A 23,866-nucleotide genomic window follows, 5' to 3' on the forward strand; every position below is an offset into this window, starting at 1 on the left:
GGTATTTTTTCAACACAATCTGTGATAGCGTAATAAAGATGATTCAAAACTAACGACTGTTTGCCTGGGAAGCTGACAGAAACTATGGGCCTGATCCAAAGCCCACTGATGTCAGTGAGAGTCTTTCCACTTACGACAATGGACCTATGATTGTAGGCCAAACATATAGGCCTCAACACGGTCAATATAATTTACTGTGAAATATACAAGTAATGAATAAGGCACAAAGAAGTTAATATTAGTAGATTTTTCAGATAAAAGATCCTATATAAACCAGAATTCTAATTTTTCTGCCCTTATTTTTACAAACTGTTACAAAACTCAGCAAGTAATTATAATAACACCACATATTTATTCTGGCAAAACAAACTAAAATAATTGGGCCAAATACTCCGCTTGTATAAATTAGTCAGTTTACACCAGCTGAGGATCTGTCTCGTTGTGTTTAAATGATCAAAGTGTAAATTAATGGATAAAAACAATATCTAAATGGTAATATGCTATTGAGGAGTGGCTATTATAACTGCAAAAGTTCTAAACTAGAGGTTAGGAAGTATGAGTTTAAATACAGGTTGGCTTTTGTTGCACGCTTGCCGAAATAAAGTTTCAAAAGCTATGAAAGTTGAAGTGAATGGGAAAGAGATTAGTATCGTTGTTCTGTCAAGCAAATAACCTTTTCATTTGACTCAGAAAGGAAAACAAAGTTTTTCAGCTGCCATCTGCAAATATGGCATTGTGAATTTACCCCATAAATGTTATACAAACGTCCTATGACCTTTAATCCTAGCCTTCCAGAAATCAATCAATTATAGAAAAAGTAAAATGACTGAACATTGCTAAGCAAAAATTTGTTTACAGCAGGCAAAAGAGCATTTAACAAGATGTGTTATATTCCTATAACAAAAATGTAGAAGTCTATCCTGACGGTTGTTAGTAATAATTAGTATTGGAGGTTTGGAATGGGGAAGTCAGACATGTTCTCATAAAAATTGGAACCATCATAAAATATAAGACAAATATAATATGCTTTTCAAAAATAGCTTCTCTGGGTAGTGCTTACTCCCTTGTATGCTCAACCAGGCTCCCCATTTCTGTTTAAAATCCTAAGTCTTTAAAAAAATAGGCCATGTGTTTTCTTTTGAGAGGTGCTGGAATGTAGTGCTTTAGTTTAGAGTATGTTTCATATGCTGTTTTGACCACCTCCACTTCCCACTTCATCTTAATAGAGCTGAATCATGAATCCGTTACTAATTCCAGCTGTTAGTGGGGGAAAACATCACTCTCACTGTGGGGAGGAGCAGAAGGCAAGGAGCAAGGATGATCTGGGAGTTTAGGAGCAAAGTGTGTGAGACAGAAGAGACGTCAAAATGGAAAGGAGCTGCTTAGTTAGGTAGAAAAAGAGAAGATGGGGAGAGAAAGAGAGCAGGGGAAGGATAGAGAAGTAGGAGTGAGAGGAAAGGAGCAGAACATAACTGTCCAATTTCAGCCTTTGGGGGGATTTCACCGACCCGAAGGCCTGCCTCCAAAAATCCCAGACTTTAAGGAGTATTATGACAATGGGGGTCACAGCCACAGATACTACAGCTATGACGCTGAATACAACAGAGGAAGAGCACTGAGTCTGTTACAGTGCAGAAAGGCCATAAAGAAGGTGGTTTTTGAATACTTGAGCTCAGTGGTGAGCTGGAGCCGGTTCCCACAGGTTCCCAAGAACCGGTTGCTAAAATTAGACCTCCGTGGAGAACCGGTTGTTAAAGGGCCAGGGGGTGGGCAAGGAACTCCGGTCCGTGGGCCGGACCATCCTGTTGCTCCCAGGATTCCCAGCTGGGGAGGCTGAGGCTCCCCGGGCCCTTCCCCTGCTTCCCCCCAGCTGCAGCGTGGCCAGCCACTGGCACCAGCTGGGCAGCTCAGCTGAGCTCGGGAGTCGTCCTGCTGCCGCTTTTTGAGCGGCCCGGCAAGGTGTGTCTGGGGGGTGGGGTCCTGCTGCAAGCTCCAGGGCTGGCCGGAGGGGAGGGGGCAAGTGGGGCAATTGGCCTGGGCCCTGCAGGGGCCCCTGGCCCCACAAGGATGTCTGCCCCGGGCCCTCCTTCGCTTCCCCCACCCCGAAGAGCTACAGCATGGCCAGCAGCTGGGCAGCTCAGCTGAGCTCCTGAGACGTCCTGCTGCTTTGAGCTGCCAGCAAGGGAATGGGGGAGGGGGCTGCAAGCTCTAGGGTTGCCAGGGGGGCAAGTGGGGCAATGTGCCCCAGGCCCTGCAGGGGCCCCCGGCCCCATGGGTATGTCTCCCCCCGCCCTGGCCCCTCCCCCACTCCCACCCCCTTAAATCAGAACTTTTTATAGGGAACCGGTTGTTAAGATTTTGGCAACTCATCACTGCTTGAGCTCCATTGTGTTTGCTTTCATGTGAAATAGAGACTATATTATTGCCCTATTATTTACGGGGGAGATTTTAAAAATCACAGAAGGCAGTGAGGTGCCCAGCTCCCACTGAAAGTCAAAGGGATTTGGGCATCTAACTGCTGATTGTGCCTTCCCTCTGTATTGTTTAAGCAGCAGAGAGAAAATGAGGTGAGAGAAGAGATCAGCCAAAAGAAAGTCTCAGATTTTTCAGTTTTGCCGGTATGGGGTGAATGTGACAGGGGTGGGGGCGGGGAGAGTGAAAAGAGGAAGGGGGATGAGATGAACAGTAAAACCTATTTAGAGCCTGGGGCTAAAAGGAACTAGCAGTAGGTTGGGGGGAAGGATGCTTGAGAGCAGCAGGGGGTGTGTCTGGAGCAAGAAAACATGTCTGAGGCCTGAAGTAAAATCTTTTTTTTAACAAAAGGATATTACGTGTAATTACAGGTTTCATATGTTAAAACCAATTATTTCTTCATTAGGGAATCTTGCAACGTGACTGGTCAATGACTATCATTTGTGGAAGTGCATTGATATGTTTTGTTCTACAGTCCAAGCAGTTCTGTCTGACCCAAAGTGTTGTGTTCAGGGTACCATGATGGTTATTGACAGAGTGCAATTTTCTACAATGCAATATATCACTTTGCCAAAATAACTGGAGGAGGAGGATGGAAATTGGAGGAAAGGAGAGGGATAGTGACTGACAGCATAATGTTTAAACTGTCAAATTCCTTATGACCAAATTAGCTGATGCTTATCTAGTTGACATTTTGGAAGCAATCCAGGGTTTTTATTTTTTTTTATAAAATGTGACTTTATTGGAGATGAAACAACTACTCCACTGGCACCAATTGTATTCTCCTGACAAAGTGTCATATCTTGCTAACCAGGAGTAAACTCCTTCCTTGAGTTTCCTGTGGCCCACACCTACCTGGATGGAAAGGATCAAAGGGGATTAATGAAGGGCTCCTTTCTGAGGATAAGGGCAACCTGGTGCAAGCCTTTATGAAAACAGCTCATTAGGAAGGTTAAAGAGGATCAACTAACAGGCTCAACCTAGAGCTAGGCCACAACACCAGATTACAAAAGACTGAGTTTTGTTATATGCTAGCTCAAGCAGGTCCTTTTTGCTATTCCATTTACTTTGCATCATGTTGTGCTTTTGTTTTGTTAAAACCTGTTGAAGTCAAACCCCTGACAATAAAGACACAGGAGATAAACTCTCTGTGTGAAAGATTGAGGCTGTTGAATTGTTTTCCGCAGTTGTGCCAATGTACCATTTTCAAAGGCGATTTCCCTCGGTGTCTATGAATGCTTTAAATGTGCTGTTTGGAACAGCTCTTCAGAAGACCATACTCAAGTTTTGTTCCAGTTCCAGTAGGTTGATCCATCAGTAGAGCATTTTAGCTGGAGAATGAACAATTTGTTACCTCAAATACCTTTGGGTTATAGATTTTCTGGGAGGTTTTGGCTGAATATCAATGGGTGGTTAATAGCACGGTGGACGTAGGGGATACTGTTGCCTGGGAGAACCCAAAGGCCACAACCAGAGGGAAGATAAATAGTCTCACTTCCTCTGTTCAGAAACAAAGACTAAGGGATATGAAAACCTTTGAAAGGGAAAATTTAAGTTACAGCAACCACATATTAGAGCTAATTGCCCGGACACTTTGCGAAATTTGATTTCAGCGTGGGGGGAACTTAATTTGCTCTTGGCAAACAAGGCAGAATGCTTAATTAAACTTAACAAAAATACGTTTTTCGAGAGAGGAAACAAGACTGACAGAACTTTGGCTTATCAACAAAAGGAAGGAACACAAAGAGAAAAGGATTAGTGAAAATGAAGATCAAGAGAGGATCAGAAATATATTGGCTAAAATCCAGGAAACATTTGTTACATTTTATAGGCAACTCTGTTCTTCCCAAGTGTGTAGAACAGAGGAACTAGCTGATTTTCTCCTAAAGGGATATTGGCCACCCTGTGTGTTAGTGAACAGATGCCCCTATAGCTATCAAGGAAGTGTTGCTTGCAATATAGTCATTGAAATTGAATAAACTGCTGGGTTCAAATGCATTGAAATCTAAATGGAAGGTTCATAAAGAATTCACACTATCATGTTGATTAATATAGAGGACATTAATGTCCAGTACATTATGTATGACAGAATGAACTTGCTCCATGATTAGCAAGAGCTTTCTTGGACTTTTCTTTCTGGTTAGCATGTTGACTAAGTGCACAAGCTTGATTCTTCGCTGCTTTGCTCTGGGTACTTTTTACACGTGTGAAAGTTAGGTGAAATATGCTACCGTCTGATCTGATAGTGTTTTACACTCCAAGTGTTTTTCAGAACAGTAAGTATTTTATATTTCTTTTCGACAGGTGTAAGTGACCATACAAAGTACAGGCAGTGGAGAATCGGGCCTTGTTCACATGAAATTTACTCCAGTGTAGAACACTCATGCAAAGTTTTAAGCACCACTTACATATTGTATAAAAGGTAGAAGTGCTGCATAACACAATGCAGCCCTTCTGCAGTGGGACAACTTTCACCATGAAACTTACTTAAAACCAATAGTAATGATAGGTGCCTAAAGAACTGAACTTCAACACAGAAGAATGAAAACAGTATTCGTAGTGGACAGGTGACAATGTACCAAAGCCTTCCATAATAATCTGAACAGAGTCACAGTTTTAGTCAAGAATTGAATTGTAACAGCATGGCTAGCCCTTGGGCAGGAGAGCCTGGAGCTAAGCCAGGACTGATTACATGGTGATCCCCACCTGAGGGAAAGTAGGTGATCCCAGGGTAAAAGGGCAGAAGGCAGGGGGTATGGAAAGTGTAATTGAGAAGTAGGGTGGGGGAGACGGGGAGATGGGCAGGAAGCCTGACAGTAAACAAGCAAAAACTCTAGGCAGGGAGGCCTGGGCTGGGAGAGATTCTGCCCGAGAAGCAGAGGAGAGATTGACAGATAGACTGACCCATCCTCAGGGAGGAGGGGCTGTGCCCAGCTGAAACTGGGGTGAAGACTGTTTAAATTTGTATTTTGTTTGGAAAGACTTTATGTTAGACTACTGGGAGAGAGACACTGACTGAGGGTTGGGGCCTGGAGGGCTCATGTGCACCTGAGGACTAAATCAATGGGATCCCTTCCGGGGATTGTTTGAATTACTTTGTGAACTGTGAATTCTTAAAGGGCCCCTGAAGAGATGGGATGGCTGAGAGAGGTAGGGTGATAGAGTGACCTCTGTCCACAAAGGAGGTGCATAAGAGGCGATCAATGCCACACCACTGTGCATAAACAAGGAGATTAAACTACTGGAGCTCTTGGTTTAGAATTTTAGGGAACTAATTTTCATTATCCATTTTGTCAAGTCAATTCCATTGAAAACAGCAAACAACAAAGACACTTTTTGATCCTAAAGAAATTGTTTGTGGCTGTTTTGTTGTGTGTTTGGACATAGCCCCCTCCCCTTCTGTTTAGGGACTAAGAACCAAATCTATAAAGATTGTTAGGTGCCTATAGGATTTAGGCACCTCAATACCTTTAAAAATCTGGGCCTAAGGGCTTGATCCAAAGTCCAGTAAGGTCAACAGAAAAACTCCCATCGATTTAAATAGGCTTTGGATCATTGACTAAGACAGTGGCTCTCAATCTTTCCAGGCTACTGATTTCAAGAGTTTCATTTGTCTTGTGTACCCGCAAGCTTCACCTCACTTAAAAACTTACCAAATCAGACATAAAAATACACAAGTGTCCCAGCACACACTATTACTGAAAAATTGCTGCTTTTCTCATTTTTTGCCATATAATTATAAAATAAATCAATTGAAATATAAATATTGTACATACATTTCAGTGTATAGTATATAGAGCAGTATAAACAAGTCATTGTCTATGACATTTTAGTTTGTACTGACTTCACTAGTGCTTTTTATGTATGCTGTTGTAAAACTAGGCAAAAAACTAGATGAGTTGATGTATCTCCTGGGAGACCTCTGAGTACCCCCGGGGGTACATGTACCCTTGGTTGAGAACCACTGGACTAAGTAATAGAGAGTAGTCAGGGGTATTTCTTGCACAATTTTTGCACTGCTTATACTATATCAGTATCCCTAGGACTGATGCAGTTCTGAACTATAAAGTATCAGAGGGGTAGCCGTGTTAGTCTGGATCTGTAAAAGCAGCAAAGAATCCTGTGGCACCTTATAGACTAACTGAACTATAAAGGTGCTTATTCTACTGTAGTGTATTCCCCTAAATGTACAGGAATATGCAGTACTGGTATAAGTACCTTTATACCAGCTAACTGCATCCATGCTAGGGGTTGTACTGATTTAACTATAAAATCACACTCCTACGTGAAATATACCTCTACCTCAATATAATGCTGTCCTCAGGAGCCAAAAAATCTTACTGCGTTATAGGTGAAACTGTGTTATATCGAACTTGCTTTGATCCACCGGAGTGCGCAGCCCCGCCCCCCAAGAGCACTGCTTTACCGCATTATATCCAAATTCATGTTATAACGGATCACATTATATTGGTGTAGAGGTGTAGTTAAATAGGTACAGAAACTATGTGTAGACCAGACCTTAGCCTGGGTTATGAGACTGTGTTCTGATGTCACATACTCTTGTAATTAATTTTGAGAATAAACTTGCACTTTGTGAGAATAATATTTTTTACATTTCCCTTTTAATCCCTATCCTCCATCTCATTAAGAAGAGTTCCTGTATGTAAATTTAATCTGCTAGAAACTCTGTGATTGCAGGCGATTTTAAGTAACTCAGTGCAGAGTGATTACATTATTTCTCCTACTAGAATAGTACTTCACCAAAACAAGTAAATATTTATGTCATGGATGGAGAAATGGGTTAAGATATAGAAAACCAATCTGAAGCTTTACTTAGAACTCAAAATGAACCCCAAACTCTTTTGAACTTTGAAAAAGGAAGGTACATTTTTGCACCATATAAAGTTCCTGGCTTTACCCATGAAAAGGATCAGGTCTAGAAATAGTGTAAGAGAGAGTCTTCTTGGGGTATCTTTGATCTGATCTACACCATTGATGCACCAGTGGTCTTGCAGAGTAGATAGGACCTTTAAAAATGTGTTTCTGAGCTGTGCTGCAACGCTGATAAACTTCACAGCTGTAGCATGGTTCAGAAACATGAATTAAACACAGGTCAGTCTTGTCTCTACTGCAAAACTGAACGGTTTTAGCGCTGTAAGTGAACTATAAATGTGGTTTCTGGACTGTGGACAGGACCCTTGGCTTACTGTAGATGACACCAAACTGTACTGGAAATCTAATGAGTGAGCTTTACCTCATAAGATTTCCAGTTCTATTTCCACATAAAACTTTTTGTGACTAGTTTATAAGACCCATCATTTGGAAGAGCTAGGGACACAACACAGCTGGGGCTGGGTGGCTCAGGGGATTAAAGCACTACTGAGTCTTTCACCTCTAAGGCCTTGTCTACACAGGAATGTTTTTCAGTATAATCATTCTACGGTGTTAATTTAAACCGATATTGTTATACTGGCATGTTCAGTGGCATATTGAGAGTTTTGTGACCCCAGTCCAGTTCCTAGAAGACAGATGACCACTGCCACCAGATTCAGTACTAAGTCACAGTCCGAGTCTCAGCAGTGAAGCAAGAACTGAATCTGCCATACAGACTGAAGTATTCTCTCTCAGAGTTAGAGAAGGGTCAATGTTTGAGGAGTACTGCCAGGGAAGTATGAAGAAACTTACCCTACTGCTGTCCAGGATTATACCTGTTGCGGGGATAAAAAAAAAAAAAAAACGTCAGAATTAGAGGCTATCAATACGGAAAACAACCCCAAGAATTTCTTTTTAAATTGTTTTTGGAAATAAGTTAAGTTTATTTTAACCAGTATAGATTATTATCACATTTTTTTTTTTACAAAATAATTAGCAGTGAATCATAAGGGACTATTTACAATGAGTCATACTGTGGTCAGAGTTTTCATGTATCAAGCAGGTATTTTTCTCAAAGAATACCTTTTGGTGGTTTTCTTAGTTTTCAGTCATTCAGGATATATCGTTTCTTAACAGTACTGAGACTTCCACAGCAGCTCATACTATGAATACTTCAGATTCAGATTATCTGAACTAACTGATCACGCAACACTACGTTCCTCTATCCAGTGCAGCTCAGTCCTTGCAAATTTTAAACTAGTCAAGTCAAAACAAAGACAGTTGAATTGACTTTAGCGTTAAAGTGTGGTGAGCAGGCAAATGTGTACGTATGCAGAACCACTTTCCGGCTGATTGCTGTTATACGTGTTGTATAGACTTCTTCCCTTAGCAGAACTTTCAACAGAGCCTATCTGCCCCATGCAACTTGGGCCTGTCCCAAAGACCATTGAAGCTGATGGAAAGACTCTTACTGGCTTCACTGGGCTTTGAATCAGGTTTCTTGTACAGAATGTGGCAGAAACCTTGTTCATTGACCTAATTGCCTATAATGAAGCCTAACTGATTTTTAGATGAGTGCTGGTGCAGTATTAAAACCCTTAATACAGAAGAAAGTGTCTTTGGTGAAGACCTCCTCAACTCTCATTTTGGTGGTCATCTATGCTCTGGCACCCTTTAGAGGTTTAACAGTAGCAGTTTATGTAGGGAAGTGACTCAGACTTGCTGAGATGCATTCCAGCATGTGGCATTCACTCCTTTTGGACATCAACCTAAGATCACTCCTCCCACTTTCAAAAAGGAATTAGAAATATTTAGTAGAGTTTTCTGTTTCAACTATCCAATGCAATGATGCCCCTTTCTTTGAATGTTTTTTTTTACTTATTTTTATACTATGTATTTTATGCTTCTGATTGTTTTTCATTATTTTCACAATTAGTGTGGTAGGATGCTTTATAAATATAATTTATTGTTGTTATTTCATATTGTAACCATCAGAGCTGAACACACACCATGGAATTTCTCTGACTTTGTAATCCCCATACACTGTCTAAATGAGGCATATTAATTGTGTACTGAATAGAATGTTTGCAGCTCTGAGGAAAAAATAAGTTTTGTTCCCAGATACAGCACATTTTTAGTATGTAGGGCCTGATTCTGCTCACAACATTCGCTCTAAAGTCAATAGAAGTTTGGGGTATAGGAGTTCAGGATCACATCCATAAAATAGCTTTTGTAGTAGCTGCCTCCCCACCCACTACTTCCTGGCTTCCCTGGAATATGGGGTGTATTATGGGTATGATGGGAGCATTTTGTGGAACAGCTCCTAGGGGATCATTACAGCTATCATAGGTTAGAGCAGCGCAGAGTATTCACAAACTCACACCACTGGTCAAACTGGACCCCAGCTGCAAAAGTGACTTTAAACCAGCTTTACCCATCTTCCCCATCCCTCGGGTCCTGTACTGAGTGGAATTTGGCTGGATCAGAGGAATTGGCCACAAATGCTTCCTCTCACCTACTATATAAGTATATTTCTATTGCATCTATGAAACAATGTGGTTTAGAATTGTATTATCTCCTTTTTGTTTTTTGACAGACTTTTGATCCCTTGCTGACTCATAAAAAGAGAGTTGGCAGGGGAGCTGAGATGGCCCCATGTCAACTTGTGCCCCAGTCTTGATAGCAATGAAAAACCAAAGCCTTTAACTGAAAGTCTGTTTCAGCCTTTGTTTCAGAAGATACCCTTTTGTTATCAGTGCCTGTTTTGAAACGCATATCTTAAAATAAATTGAGTGCAAATTTTGACCTTGCCCCAAATTTAAATGTGTCCTTTTAGTAAAAATTTTTTATGTTTCTGGGACATTCTTATAGTTTAACTTTTGAGCTTTTCTGCCAGTATATTTAAGAGAGTTGATATTATGTCTCAGACTGTCAAAACTGCCTCCGTAAATTATATCTGCAAATTCTGCATTCAGAATATCCTTTGTTTGCATATTTAAATAGGTATTTGCATATTAAAATTGACACATCAATGGGTAAATAGCCAGTTGTCCATATTGCACACACACATGATCATTTGTATATGCAGATGCACCCCATTTTGAAAATACTTTTATACCAGTTTGAATTCACTTTGCACTGAGGGTTGTTCATGACACAGTATATATGATGATTTCACAGTGTTATGAAATATCTTTCAAATCAAAATAAAGAGAAAAAATAGTCCTTGGGCAAAACCTGCTCTCATTTATAACCAGGCTCCTCAATATTCAGTGACTCTGAGACTGTGAATTTGCCACAGAATTCAGCTCCAGAATCTAAGCTTTCAAGGGGGGGGAGGAGGGGAGAGGGGAGAGGGAGAGCTACTTACCCTTATGGTTGTGAAAAGACCTACCAAATGTGAACCAAGAGTAATAGATACAGCACTGTCTGCGTGATTCTGCAGACATCCTGAAATAATAGCTCTGACTAGTGAGAAATGGGGTTGTTAACTTTGAAATCTAATGAGTATAGTGGTTATAAATACAATTTTCTAGCGTGGTGTCATTGTGGGCCTTTTAACTCTAGCAACACTTCAGTAAACCTTTCTCCAGTCTATTCAGGAATGGTATATTCCTTCATTGCTTTGGTCCTTTCTACCTTAAAAATGTTTTTGCAGTATTTTTTGGTACTTTTGTGTCTTCTTGGCCTGACTTTAGTCATTTCTCAATTTCTGGTACGTGGGGTCTTTTAGGGTCTTTTAGCACCTGTTGGTTATATCATTTCCCACACTTTGTGAGGTCATGTGATAACACCTGCTGCAGAGCTAAAGGGCTTCTGCTGAGACACCAACCACAAAAGCAGACTGTGGTTTTGAGAAAAGCACATCTTGTTGAGGGTGACATCCAGCACTGTTGTGACACCACCTGCCTCCATGTTTGAAGTATTCTCTCAAGCAATGTGAATCATGTTTGACTTTGTGCTAATGCCGAAAGTCCAATGCAAAACCTTGAAAATAAGTGTAACTAGTCTCATAGGAAAAATAGAGAAGGGGGAATAATTTTTAAGCAGCAGAGTTTATATTTATAGATTTAAAAGATGCACAAGGCAGATTAAGGCAATCTGAGGCCCTAAGCATATCCCTACATGGGCCTTTCTTTGTGGCAGTTCTGCTCTCCTGGCTACAGTCCCATCCCTGCTTGGGGTGGCAATGGCAGGGCTACCCACAGAAAGTCTGTCTGGTCGGCTTGTGAGAGTCTGAAGTTTTCTTCTTTGGCAGCACGGAAACTCACCTTCCTGGATCACTGTTCATTGTCTTCAGATGAACTGAGGTCAGAAGGAGGGGGAATATAGCCTCCCCTCACCCCCAAGGGCTTGAGCAGAGAACTTGAACAGAGGACAAACCATACCCTAGCAGACCCCTCTTTCCCCCCCCCCCAGTCATCTGCTGGAATGGTATCAGTGGGGAGCTCCAACATGCAGGAACCCCAGCTCCACCCCCAGCCAATTTTTGTGTAGATACACAATGGTGTTTGAAAGATACACATTGACAAAAAACATGAGAAAGGGTGACAAATTTCAGAGACCAATAAAATTGAAGGTGCCTGACTTCATCTTTAATATCCCAAATACCTTTCAAAATCTGCCCTTTAGTTTCTTTGTGCCTCTTTGACCCATCTGTAAAATGGGGATAATAATACTTACTACCTCACAAGGGCATTGTGTGGTAAACATGCCAGAGCTTGTGAGGTGCTCGGTTACTATGGTAATGGAGGGGCATATCTTAGATATATACTAGTTAAGGCAATGGAGATGAAGGCATGCATAAGGTTTCTAGCATAAGGGGAGTTAAGGCAGTGCAGTAGTAGGGTGACACTGCAGAGATAGTAAAAGTCAGATTGGAGATGGAGTTCTCAGGATCAAGAATGACTGCAAACTCAAACGGAGGAGGTCACTGAAAGGTCTTGCTCAAGAAGGGAAATAGGGGAGATGGATTTGTGATTTTAGATGTCACTTTTGATCAGTTCTGTCTCAGAAACACCTACCTGGAGGAGGTTGAGATGAAGCCACGTGTATACCTGAGAAGACAGAAAAGGAGGAGGTGGTGACCCTAGAAAGGAATCTTAAATGTCTAGAAAAACATGCACAGTTCGGTATCATCTACATAAAAGTGGTGGCTATCAAAAGCTTAAAGATAGATCTAAATGACTGTGGTAGATAAAACATAACATGAGTCTACATATTGATCATATATGAACATGAAATATGTGCAAAGGGTCTTTTCTAGCTCTCAGCGATGTTAGTGGAAAAAGTCTCTGACTTTAGTAGGAGCTGGATCAAGTGTCAAGAGTTAAACATATCAAAATGGAAGTCTGTTCTTTTTGTCTTTGAGGCTAAGAGCCTGTGCCATCACTAATCAGGCTCTTAATTTGATTAACTTGTCTTGTTATAAATGCTTTCTTGGTTTCACAGACATTTTTTATGGTTGTGCAGAATCAGATGGGTTGCAAGAGTGGGGTTGGAAAATAACATTGAAACCCCCTCTCTGTTTTTGTTTCTCAGTGAGAGGCCTCCAACGAACAGCAAAAAATAAAATTCTGCAGTCCAGAGAGGTTTAACAAGATAATGTGAGTTGGGGACTGAAGCCTATTCTGTGACCTTTTACTGGCCATTTATTTGATGAGCACAGAGCCCTTATTGTTGGTGGTGTGTAAAACCACCAAGAATTGTCACAGTAAAATTGTATAACCAACCATTTAATATTGAGTATGAGAAATTTCCACTAATGAGTGGGAGAGTCTTTGAAAAATACTCTGTGGTGTCAATTATCAATTAAATGAACCAAACACAAATTTTAAAAGGGAAAGTGCAATGCATCTTAATATGTAATTTGTCCATTTATTTTGACATCTGTAGTTTAGTTGTAATTTTTTATGATAAAAAGGAAAGAGAACCATGAGTGATAAACAGCAGCTGCAGAGTTAGGGCTATGCTCTTAAGTAGGTGTATTGATCTGTTTTCTCAGGTCACCCTCATCTCTCACACACATTGAACCCAGCATCTTGATCCCCTGACTTTTATTCTGTGGTCCCATCTGAAATTTGTGTGATGGAGTCAGAGCAAAATTTGAATTCTTCCATCTTCACCCACCCCATTGCTTGAAAAGTTGTGCTCTGGCTTCACTTCCTGACTTTCTGCTCCATGCTTGGTTTTCCAGATGCTGCAGTGCCTCTATAAATAGGTAATGGAGCACCACGGTTCACTCAGTTTGCAGAGGTGAGGCCAGGGTCACATGCAAGCAGCAGGAAATCACCAGCGACAGGAACAAACTGTGGTAATTTACGTACAATGTTGCTAGGCATTCAAAATACAGAAAAGAATCTGTGATTGCTTACATCCATGGAGGATGAATCATATTTCTCTATATCATACAGTGCATTTCAGGGAGCGAACTCTGCCATCAGCTATGCATACAAGGCTTCCATTGGCTTCACTAAGATTTTCACACACTCAACCAATGGAATAATGTATCCTCCAATTTTAAAGTACACTTCCAATGTGCTCCACTGCTTTGCTGAGCCTTAGCTCTGCACTTATATAAATCTATATGTATTTTGGTTTTTGCAAGGGTTGATCCCCCTTTTCAAGTCATAATGGGAAAAGGAATAGTAAGCAAACAGAGATTATATATGCACTGTATTCATGTTACTGAAATGACCATTTTAAAAATAGCTGATTTATTTTATGTACAAAATGGGGCTGCAATTATAATGTTAGGCCAAATAGTACCTATTATTACCTGCCTAGTTTCTGTTCTTTTAGGAAGAATCTTTACCAATGTGAAAGTCCTTCTTCAAGTGCTTCTTTCCTGTCTTCCACAGTAAATGCTGCATTGGTCCAGCATAGTAAATAGCAATCACTTAAGTGCCTGATCCAAAGCCCATCAAATTCAGTGTGAGCTTTTACAGTGACTTCAGTGGGCTTTGGATCAGATCCTAAAACAACAAGACCACAAATCCTGTAAATTTCTATTCCTTGGAGGAGAAGTTGCCTTATCCCTCTCAGGGTATGTCAACCCTACAGTCACTTCAGCAGTACAGCTGCAGCACTGCAGGTAATCCACCTGTCCGAGAGGCAGTAGCTAGAAGAATCGTTAAGGTGATTTTCCCACGTCTACACCGGAGGTTAGATCAACTAACTATGGTGCTCAGGGCATGAAATTTTTTATAGCCCTGAGTGAAGTAGCTAGGTGGACCTACATTTTAGATGTAGATCAGGCCTCAGTAAATACTCTGTGCCATGTGGCAGTGCTTACAAACAAACACTTTCTTAACCTAGCAGAGTATTTACTGTTCACAGAATTAAGTGTGTTAAGTATGCAGTCGGCTTAGACTATAAATAATCACATGTGCTTGTACCTTGAACAGATTGTCAGTTTAAGCTTTCTCATATGTATAAAATGTGTTACACTGAAGCAACACTTTCATCCATTCACTAGCTAAAACAGTGCAACTTTTCCCTCAACATTGCTGATGTAAAGAGATCAAGGGTTTAACCCTGTGTATCTATACTGTACTGTTAGTTACTGGTATATAACATTTTACAAGAGAAGTTTAATATTCAAAGCAGAGGCGTAGGGTAATTAAGTGACTAACAGCCTATTCACTAGCATGTGTGGATTAACACTTATGCAGCTCCAGCCCATCAAACCTTTGTGCCTTCTCCCGTCTTGCACGTCCCTTTAGACCAGTGGGTCTCAAACTTTTTTACTGGTGATCCCTTTCACACAGCAAGCCTATGAGTGTGACCCCCCACAATAAATTAAACACTTTTTAATATATTTAACACCATTATAAATACTGGAGGCAAGCAGGGTTTGGGGTGGAGCTTGACAGCTCATGACCCCCATGTAATAACCTCATGACCCCTGAGGGGTCCCGATCCCCAGTTTGAGAACCCCTGCTTTACACCTCCCTCAATTATTATTCTCCTTATTAGTGTATATTCCACTCACACTTCTTGTGTAGATAGTTATCACACTACCCATCACTATAATTTGTTTAATCTTTTCCCCATGTCAATTTCAAAATAAAGATGAGGCCACCATCCCTGTGAGACTGGAATGTGGACATTGAACCTTCATCACCCATAAGGTATTGCAAAGAATTGGCCACCATTATAAATATTCAATCAATTTGTGGAGGCAAAATACTGTAGAATCCTCTTCACTGGAACACATAGTGAATGGCTTATGTCCCCTTTAAGGGGAATTCCAGTTAATATAAGAACAGCAGTAGAATTATACTAATTTAAAACTGGGATGAGTGCAGGGAGAATCAGGCCCACAGTGTGAAATATTTACATTTATTACTATGGTATATTTGATACGGATAAAAATCTTTCACTGGAAATGGCTAACAACCAGTGCAGATTATCTCAGCCTAGCACTGCATTAGCAGGTGCTTAAGTGAAGAATTTAGGAAATTAATACCACATGGCCACACCTGACAGGCAGTTCATATCACCCATTGTCAAAACATAACATGTTAAACTATACTAGCTAATTAATAACTGGATCATAAAAGACGTGCCGGCATCAGCTTGGTGGTGGTTTTGATTCATACTGGGGCCACTTGATCCAGAGTGACTTTGATTTTAAATTGAATAATTATTCAATAAATACATAAATACCATCATTTGACCAGCTATTGGAGACTGATAAAGAGATGTTTCCTGAAGATCTGGGTCAGTGAATTGTAAACTGCGGTTTGTTTTTGCTTTCTGATATTCTTATTCAAAAATTGACAAGTTGTAAGTAAATACCAATGAGGATAAAACACCTATGCAAAGTAGGCCAGATCGTACTACGGCTGCTTTGTGCCACTCCAGTGGCACAGAACAACTGTAATGCCAGCTCGATCAGATGGTGGAATAATCCCTTTGAAGGCTCCCTTTGTTTGGCCAGCTGATGTGTCAGGGAAAGGGTTTCTCTACACATTGGCAATCCCCAGCTGCTGGCAGACATGATGCTTTGGAGCTATTGGTAACAAGGCATAAATTAGAGCACTCTTAAGGCTGCTCTCATATGTGCTGGGGACCATTCTGGTTCCCTGGAACACCAATGATGACTTGGATACAGCACAGATTACATCTTCACATGGTGAAAGGTACAAGAGCAGCAGATCCACTGGGTCTACATCTACTCATTTCTTTCTTTAAAGGAAAATAAATTATTGCTTGAGCCCAAACTCCAAGGCTACTTGGCAGCTTTGACAATAAATACCATTATATCATTATTTAGGGCCTGATTCTGATCTAAGTCATGTTGGTTTAAATCAGAAGTAATTAATTTAAATCAAGTGTGTTACACGGGTGTAAAATTGCTGTCAGATTGGAATTACGGCCTTAACATATGAATATTCTGTAGGTATTAGATCACAGATAGATTTATGTGTAACTATATTTATATTTGGGATGCCACTTCCCTCTATCCTTCTTCCCTCCTTTTTTGAAAAGTTACCTTTAAAATGATTAAAATACAGTGTTTAAAAGATCAAGTCATTTGGACAACAATAGTTTCCTTTTTTCTTTGATAGGCGATCATTCTCCTTCAAGTAACGTTTCTATGGGTACTCCACTTCAGGTGTGTTTATGCCCTGTGCGCCTTTGATCAGCAGTGCCTTTTCGGTCTGCACATGCACCCTAGCTATCCTCCCGCTCCGTACCAAAGATATATAGGGCAGTGGTGGACATATTGCCCTCAGTTCCGTCTCAACTGCCTAGGCCTGAGATGGAGTGTGTTGCAGTGCTCACTTATAGCTAGATTCATTCCCCTTAGGGAATAGCTTAACTCTTACATTTGTTGTTTTAGGTCTTGTCTTTAGTTATTGTAGCTTTAGTTTTGTATGAGGGGATTTCTTTGTGAGATCTTCCCTCTCCCCTTCCCCGCCCCCGAGATCTCTCTCCCCTTTTGAGGGGTTTTAGCCTCAGGTTATGCATAAATCCACAGGATTTAAAGGTTGTCTCACTTGCTGGGATTCTATCCCAGTTAGTGATGGTGTCTCTCACTGTATCTGCTGCTTAGAGGATACCCACATCCCAGCTATGTATAAAATCTGTTCTGGATTTAAGAAGAGGTCTAGAAAAAATAGGGAGATGAATCTTAAGCCTCCCATGGTAGAGTGCTCCCTTTGATCTGCCTCAGATCTCCTCTGTACAGTGGGTCTTCCAGTGTACACAATGCCCTGTCACTTCCACAGCCAGCTCACCCAGTAGATCTTCACAGGAGAGAACCATGGAGGATAGCAGTTCTTCAAGGTGTTTGTCCTTATGGGTGCTCCACTAACCTCCCTCCTTACTCTCTGCTTTGGAGTTTAGTTTTGCAGGACTTTCAGACAGAGAAGGAACTGAGGGCAGATTCATCTGACGGTGCCCTACATATCTTTGGTATGGGTCATGAAGATAGCTACAGTGCATATGTGCACCTAATGGGCACTGCTACCAAAAGTCCCAATCAAAAGTGCATAGTGCACATCTGCACCTGAAGTGGAGCACTCATAGGGACAAACATCTCAAAGAAGTTCAATTCCTTTACAAGGTAAGTAACCTCACCTCTTCCATGGTGTACAATCAAAGATAACATATCAAGTCTGCTTTCAATTACTGGCAAGCCTCATTCTTTTCTTCTAAAATGAGGGACATTGTTCACAAGCAATACAATCCTTTGATATTATGTTTCCTTATTTCACTTTTGATTTAAATGATTGTGTGTTTTTGTAGATAACATCCACTGAGAACACAGATGAGATAATTTGCCACTTCTGGCATCATCTTTGCTACCCTATCTTACAGACTAACTCCATGGCTCTTCTAGCAGTAGAAGAGTATTTCTTTATAACATTTAACTCCACTTCAGTTCATAGCATATTTTTGTAATTATGTTCTACTAATTATTTAGAGCATTTAAATTACATTATTGTAAAATTCCATCCCTTTATTAAATGTTGCTAGTTTAATAGTCAGCATTGATTGGATCCAAAGCCCACTGAAATCAACAAAATTCTTTCTGTTGACTTCAGTGAGCTTTGGTTCAGACCCCATGTGAACTACTGTGAAAAGAGAAGACCAAAATCTCCTTGTTCGAGCATGTTGGTAAACAACTCCTAAGACAATTACTGTGAATAAAAATGCAGTTTTTCACATGAGCATGATTAATGTAAAAATGCAGAAATATGTTATAAGCCTTCTGGTATTCATTTTGCAAACATATGTGGTATATGTTGATCCTGTTTCTTGTTAAATTTCCAGCGACTCTGACCTTTCTTTGAACACTGAAAATGAGGCAACCAAAATACCAGAGGAGCATCCTGTCATGACCATAAACTGTAGTCTCAATATTAAGGTTCCAAATCCAGCAAAGTACTTAAGTATCTACTTAGACATCTACTTTAAGTACTTTGCTGGAGCAGGACCTAACTGGGTAGTAGCTACTAATATTTAAAAGTATGGGGCTATATTCAACCCTGATGAGACCTCACACTGAAGTTACTTCAAGGATGAATTTGCCTGATAGTTCTTATCTCTAATTGTCAACTAAATTATTCTTATTGCAAAAATCCATTCCTGCTACAGTCGACTCAGTTATTAAACATTGTACTAGAGAGTACTGTATTGTCCCCTGACCGTCCTATTACCAGCTTTAGTTTGACTGACTATATACAACATTTCAGACTTCAGTATCAGTATATCCCAGTCAAAAAATATGTTGGTTTAAAATCTTTGTCTGGCAAGATTGTAGAAAGAGAGTAAACTTAATTCCTGAATAATCAGAACATATGGAGCAAGAGGGACTTTATTACTGTTAGAAACTAAGGCCCTAGCCACTCTGGGAACAGAACAGTACTAGCCCCAGTTGTGTTTAAGCGGGGTGGGGAGGATAGCTCAGTGGTTTAAGCATTAGCCTGCTAAACCCAGGGTTATGAGTTCAATCCTTGAGAGGGCCACTTAAGGATCAGGGCAAAAATCAGTACTTGCTCCTACTAGTGAAGGCAGGGGATTGGACTCAATGACCTTCCAAGGTCCCTTCCAGTTCTAGGAGATTGGTATATCTCCTATTATTATATTGTAGTTGTTACTAGCAGGTCTCTAGAGTTGCATTTAAATGCTGCTAGCCATGAAGGACAATATCTGCAGTAATGATCAGCACAAAATACATATACAACTCAAATTTTGGTGGGAAATTGTTATTTTGTGTATGGTAAGGGAAGGAATGGATGTGTATCCTGTTTCTTTCATAGATTCATAGATTCTAAGGGTATGTCTACACTACCAGAGTAGTTCGCTTCTACTTAAATCGAATTTGTGGAACCGATATTACAAAGTCGAACGTGTGTATCCACACTAAGGACAGTAATTCGACTTTGTGAGTCCACACTAACAGGGCAAGCATCGACATTGAAAGCGGTGCACTGTGGGCAGCTATCCCACAGTTCCCACAGTCCCCGCTGCCCATTGGAATTCTGGGGCAAGCCCCCAATGCCTGCTGGGGGAAAAAATGTGTCAAGGGTGGTTTTGGGTAACTGTCATCATTCAACCATCACTCCCGCCCTCCCTCCCTGAAAGCGCCAGCAGGCAATCAGTTTGCACACTTTTCTGGTGAGTGACAGCACGGACACCACAGCACTGCGAGCATGGAGCCTGCTGCGATCATCGCTGCACTTATGGCCGTTGTCAACTCCTCGCACCTTATCATCCACCTTTTTCACAGGCAGATGCTGAGAAATCGGGCGAGGAGGCTACGGCAGCACGGTGAAGACATGAAGTCTGAGAGTGGCACAGACCTCTCACAGAGCACGGGACCCCGCGCCGTGGACATCATGGCGGCTATGGGTCATGTTCATGCTGTGGAACGGCGATTCTGGACCCGGGAAACAAGCACGGACTGGTGGGATCGCATAGTGCTGCAGGTCTGGGATGAATCACAGTGGCTGCGAAACTTTAGGATGCATAAGGGAACTTTCTTTGAACTGTGTGAGTTGCTGTCCCCTGCCCTGAAGTGCAAGGACACCCAGATGCGAGCAGCCCTGACTGTGCAGAAGCGAGTGGCCATAGCCCTCTGGAAACTTGCAACGCCAGACAGCTACCAGTCAGTAGCGAACCACTTTAGCGTGGGCAAATCTATCATGGGGGTTGCTGTGATGCAAGTAGCCAACGCAATCGTTGAGCTACTGCTCTCAAAGGTAGTGACCCTGGGAAACGTTCAGGTCATCATAGATGGCTTCGCCACGATGGGATTCCCAAACTGCAGTGGGGCTATAGATGGAACTCACATCCCTATCCTGGGACCGGCCCACCAAGGCCAGCCAGTATATTAACCGAAAGGGCTACTTTTCAATGGTGCTGCAAGCACTGGTGGACCATAGGGGACGTTTTACCAACATCAACGTTGGATGGCCGGGCAAGGTTCATGACACACATGTTTTCAGGAACTCTGGTCTGTTTAGACGCCTGCAGGAAGGTATTTTCTTCCCGGACCACAAAATAACTGTTGGGGATGTGGAGATGCCTATAGTGATCCTCGGGGACCCAGCTTACCCGCTAATGCCCTGGCTCATGAAGCCCTATACAGGCGCCATGGACAGTGACAAAGAACTCTTCAACTACCGGCTGAGCAAGTGCAGAATGGTGGTGGAGTGTGCTTTTGGACGTCTCAAGGGGAGATGGAGAAGCTTACTGACTCGCTCAGATCTCAGCGAAACCAATATCCCCATTGTTATTGCAGCTTGCTGTGTGCTCCACAATCTCTGTGAGAGCAAGGGGGAAGACCTTTATGGCGGGATGGGAGGTTGAGGCAAATAGCCTGGCTGCTGATTACGCCCAGTCAGACAGCCGTGCGATTAGAAGAGCCCAGCGGGAAGTGCTGTGCATCCGGGAGGCTTTGAAAGCTAGGTTCCTCACTGAGCAGGGTAACCTGTGACTATTAAGTTTGTTTATAGAGAAGCTGAACCTGCCCCCGTTTCTTTACCCAGTTAACGTTGACTATCCTCTGCAGTTACATACCCCGTTCACCCTGTTCCCCCCCTTCCAACACACGTTTAAAAATAAAATACATGGAACTTTGTTAATTAACACCGTCTTCTTCATTACTGATTTCGCGGTAAAGGGTTGAAACTGGGACGCAGACTGTGGTGGGTAGGGTGTGTAGTGATGTAAAGACCGCTTCTAAACTCAAGGAATGACAGGCTCCTGCTCCTAGAGCGGTCCGCAGTGGCGGACTGGTTGTTTCAACGGAGCCTGCCACCCCTCCTTTTCGGGACTCTGTGTGTGGGGGCTATGTGACTTTGTGGTGGGGGAGGACGGTTACAAATCCCCTGCTGCGTGGCTCTGTGATCCAGGACAAGGACTGCTGCATAAGATCTCTAACCGCCCTCCCCTGCCACAAAGTCACATAGCCCCCCCCACACAGAACATGAAAACCACCTCCCAGACTGACCAGGGTGCCTAGTGACTGCACTGTGTGTGTGACCTGCTGCTGAACCTGCCCCCGTCTCTGTACCCTGGTAAAGGTGACTGTCCTGCCCTTTCCCCCCCTTCAAACACAGTCTCCTCTAAAAGAACATGACGGAATCAGTAATTAACAGAAAAGTATTTTTTATTATCAACTAGACAGTTAGGGGATGAAACTGGGACGGGGGCTTGGGTGAGGCGGGAAGGAAAGGACTTATCAAAATTTTGGGAATGAGAGCCTTCCTGTAACTGAGCACTGTGCAGGGGTGGAGTGACAGTTTTCATGGCCCCTGCCGCTCCTCCTTCTTGGTACTTTGGGTGAGGGGAGTATAGGACTTTGTGGCGGGGGAGGGCGGTTAGAGATAGACGGCAGTGGGGCTCTGTCCTCCTGCCTCCGGTCCTGCAGAACATCCACAAGGCGCCGGAGTGTGTCCGTTTGCTCCCTCAGTAGTCCAAGCAGCGTTTGAGTCGCCTGCTGGTCTTCTTGCGGCCACCTGTCCTCCCGTTCACTGTGTGAGCGCTGGTACTGCAACATGTTCACCCTCCACTGGGTCTGCTGGGCTGCCTCGGCTCAGGAGCAGCCCATAAGTTCTGAGAACATCTCGTCCTGTGTCCTTTTCTTTCGCCGCCTAATCTGCGCCAGCCTCCGTGAGGGGGATGCCGGGGTAGGTCGGGAGACAGTCGCAGCTGTGTGATGGGAAAAAGGGAGTGAATTCCTTACAAAGATACATTTTTGCAAATGAACATAGTCTAGTCTGTCTCTGTGAACAAGACCATGCACAGCACCTCTCTCATGCGCACTCAGGACCAGTTCGAATTTTCAGCCTTCACATTCAGTGCCTGGGGTCTTGCAGTGGAGATCAGACAAGCGGGGCAGGACAGCAGAATTCGTGTAGCAGGCAGACATGGTAAGCCATAGACTTTTGGCTGCTTAAAACTTAATTTATAGCAGTGCCCTCCTTTCACGGTCAAAGCAATGTTCCTAGCGTTGGCCAGTCCCTGCTGCCGGCAATCGGGAAAGCATGAACTCTGCCCCTGTCCCGCCTCCACCGCGTGGCTGTAAACCGCCAGTTACAGTTATGTAAAGGAACAGGCAAGCAGTCCCTATACTAACATTCCCCTAATTCAAAGCAGGTCACCATGAGCGACATCACCCTGCTGAGGATCAGTGAGACAGATAAAGACCGCATGCTGCATGAAAGCCAGCAAAAACCAGGGCCCTATGCCGCCATGCTCTGCGAGGCAATGATACCAGAGTACCTGAGGATAGCCTGGCGCGGAAAAGTGTGCTTCCATGGAGGACCCAATAAGGCCGCTCTCCCCAGGAACCTCGTGCAGAGGCTTTTCGATTACCTCCAGGAGACCTTCGTGGAGATCTCCGAAGAGGATTTCTGTTCTATCCCCGTTCATATTGACCTTCTTTTCAGATAGTTAATATTCCTGTTCTGTTAAAAATAAATGTTTACATGTTTAAAGCACTTACCGACTGATCCTTCCCCTGATTCAGGGTCCGGGTTAACGGCTGGGGAGGGTTGGTAGGGGATCTCCGTGAAGATGATGAAGAGATCCTGGCTGTCGGGGAAATCAGCGTTGTAAGCGCTGTCGACTGCCTCGTCCTCCTCATCTCCTTCCTCATCTTCCCCGTCTGCGAACATCTCCGAGGAACCGTCCGTTGACACTATCCCATCCTCAGAGTCCACGGTCACTGGTGGGGTAGTGGTGGCGGCCGCACCTAGAATGGAATGCAGTGTCTCGTAGAAGCGGCATGTCTGGGGCTGGGATCCGGAGCGTCCATTTGCCGCTTTGGTCTTCTGGTAGCCTTGTCTCAGCTCCTCGATTTTCACGCGGCACTGCGTTGCATCCCGGCTGTATCCTCTCTCTGTCATGGCTTTCGAGATCTTCTCGTAGATCTTCGCATTCCGTTTTTTGGAGCGCAGCTCCGAAAGCACAGACTCATCGCCCCACACAGCGATCAGATCCAAGACTTCCCGGTCAGTCCATGCTGGGGCCCTCTTTCTATTCTGAGATTGCATGGACA

At 42.7% G+C, this 23,866-nt stretch overlaps 2 protein-coding genes across 5 annotated transcripts in view; one reads left to right on the top strand and one right to left on the bottom strand.

The window, feature by feature from the left end:
- MYB (MYB proto-oncogene, transcription factor) overlaps positions 1-11,751 on the bottom strand; it is an 89,363-nt gene extending 77,612 nt beyond the window's left edge. The window contains exons 1-2 of the mRNA XM_039531467.1: positions 11,616-11,751; positions 8,158-8,180 (exon numbers count right to left, since the gene is read on the bottom strand). The gene's annotated coding sequence lies outside the window, so the exon portion shown is untranslated. The remainder of the gene's footprint in view (positions 1-8,157; positions 8,181-11,615) is intronic.
- Positions 11,752-12,130: 379 nt separating this feature from the next.
- Positions 12,131-23,866, top strand: part of HBS1L (HBS1 like translational GTPase) — a 131,505-nt gene continuing 119,769 nt past the window's right edge. For 2 of the 4 annotated variants that reach the window (XM_039531470.1, XM_039531473.1), the window contains exons 1-3: positions 12,131-12,424; positions 12,886-12,950; positions 13,541-13,657. In XM_039531470.1, the coding sequence (XP_039387404.1) occupies positions 13,616-13,657 (42 nt within the window). In that variant the 5' untranslated portion in view covers positions 12,131-12,424; positions 12,886-12,950; positions 13,541-13,615. Of the gene's footprint in view, positions 12,472-12,885; positions 12,951-13,540; positions 13,658-23,866 lie in introns of all 4 variants that reach the window. The other 2 variants (XM_039531471.1, XM_039531472.1) reach the window with 2 other exon arrangements.

This window comes from Mauremys reevesii, linkage group 3, assembly GCF_016161935.1.
Source record: "Mauremys reevesii isolate NIE-2019 linkage group 3, ASM1616193v1, whole genome shotgun sequence".
NCBI lineage: Eukaryota > Metazoa > Chordata > Testudines > Geoemydidae > Mauremys > Mauremys reevesii.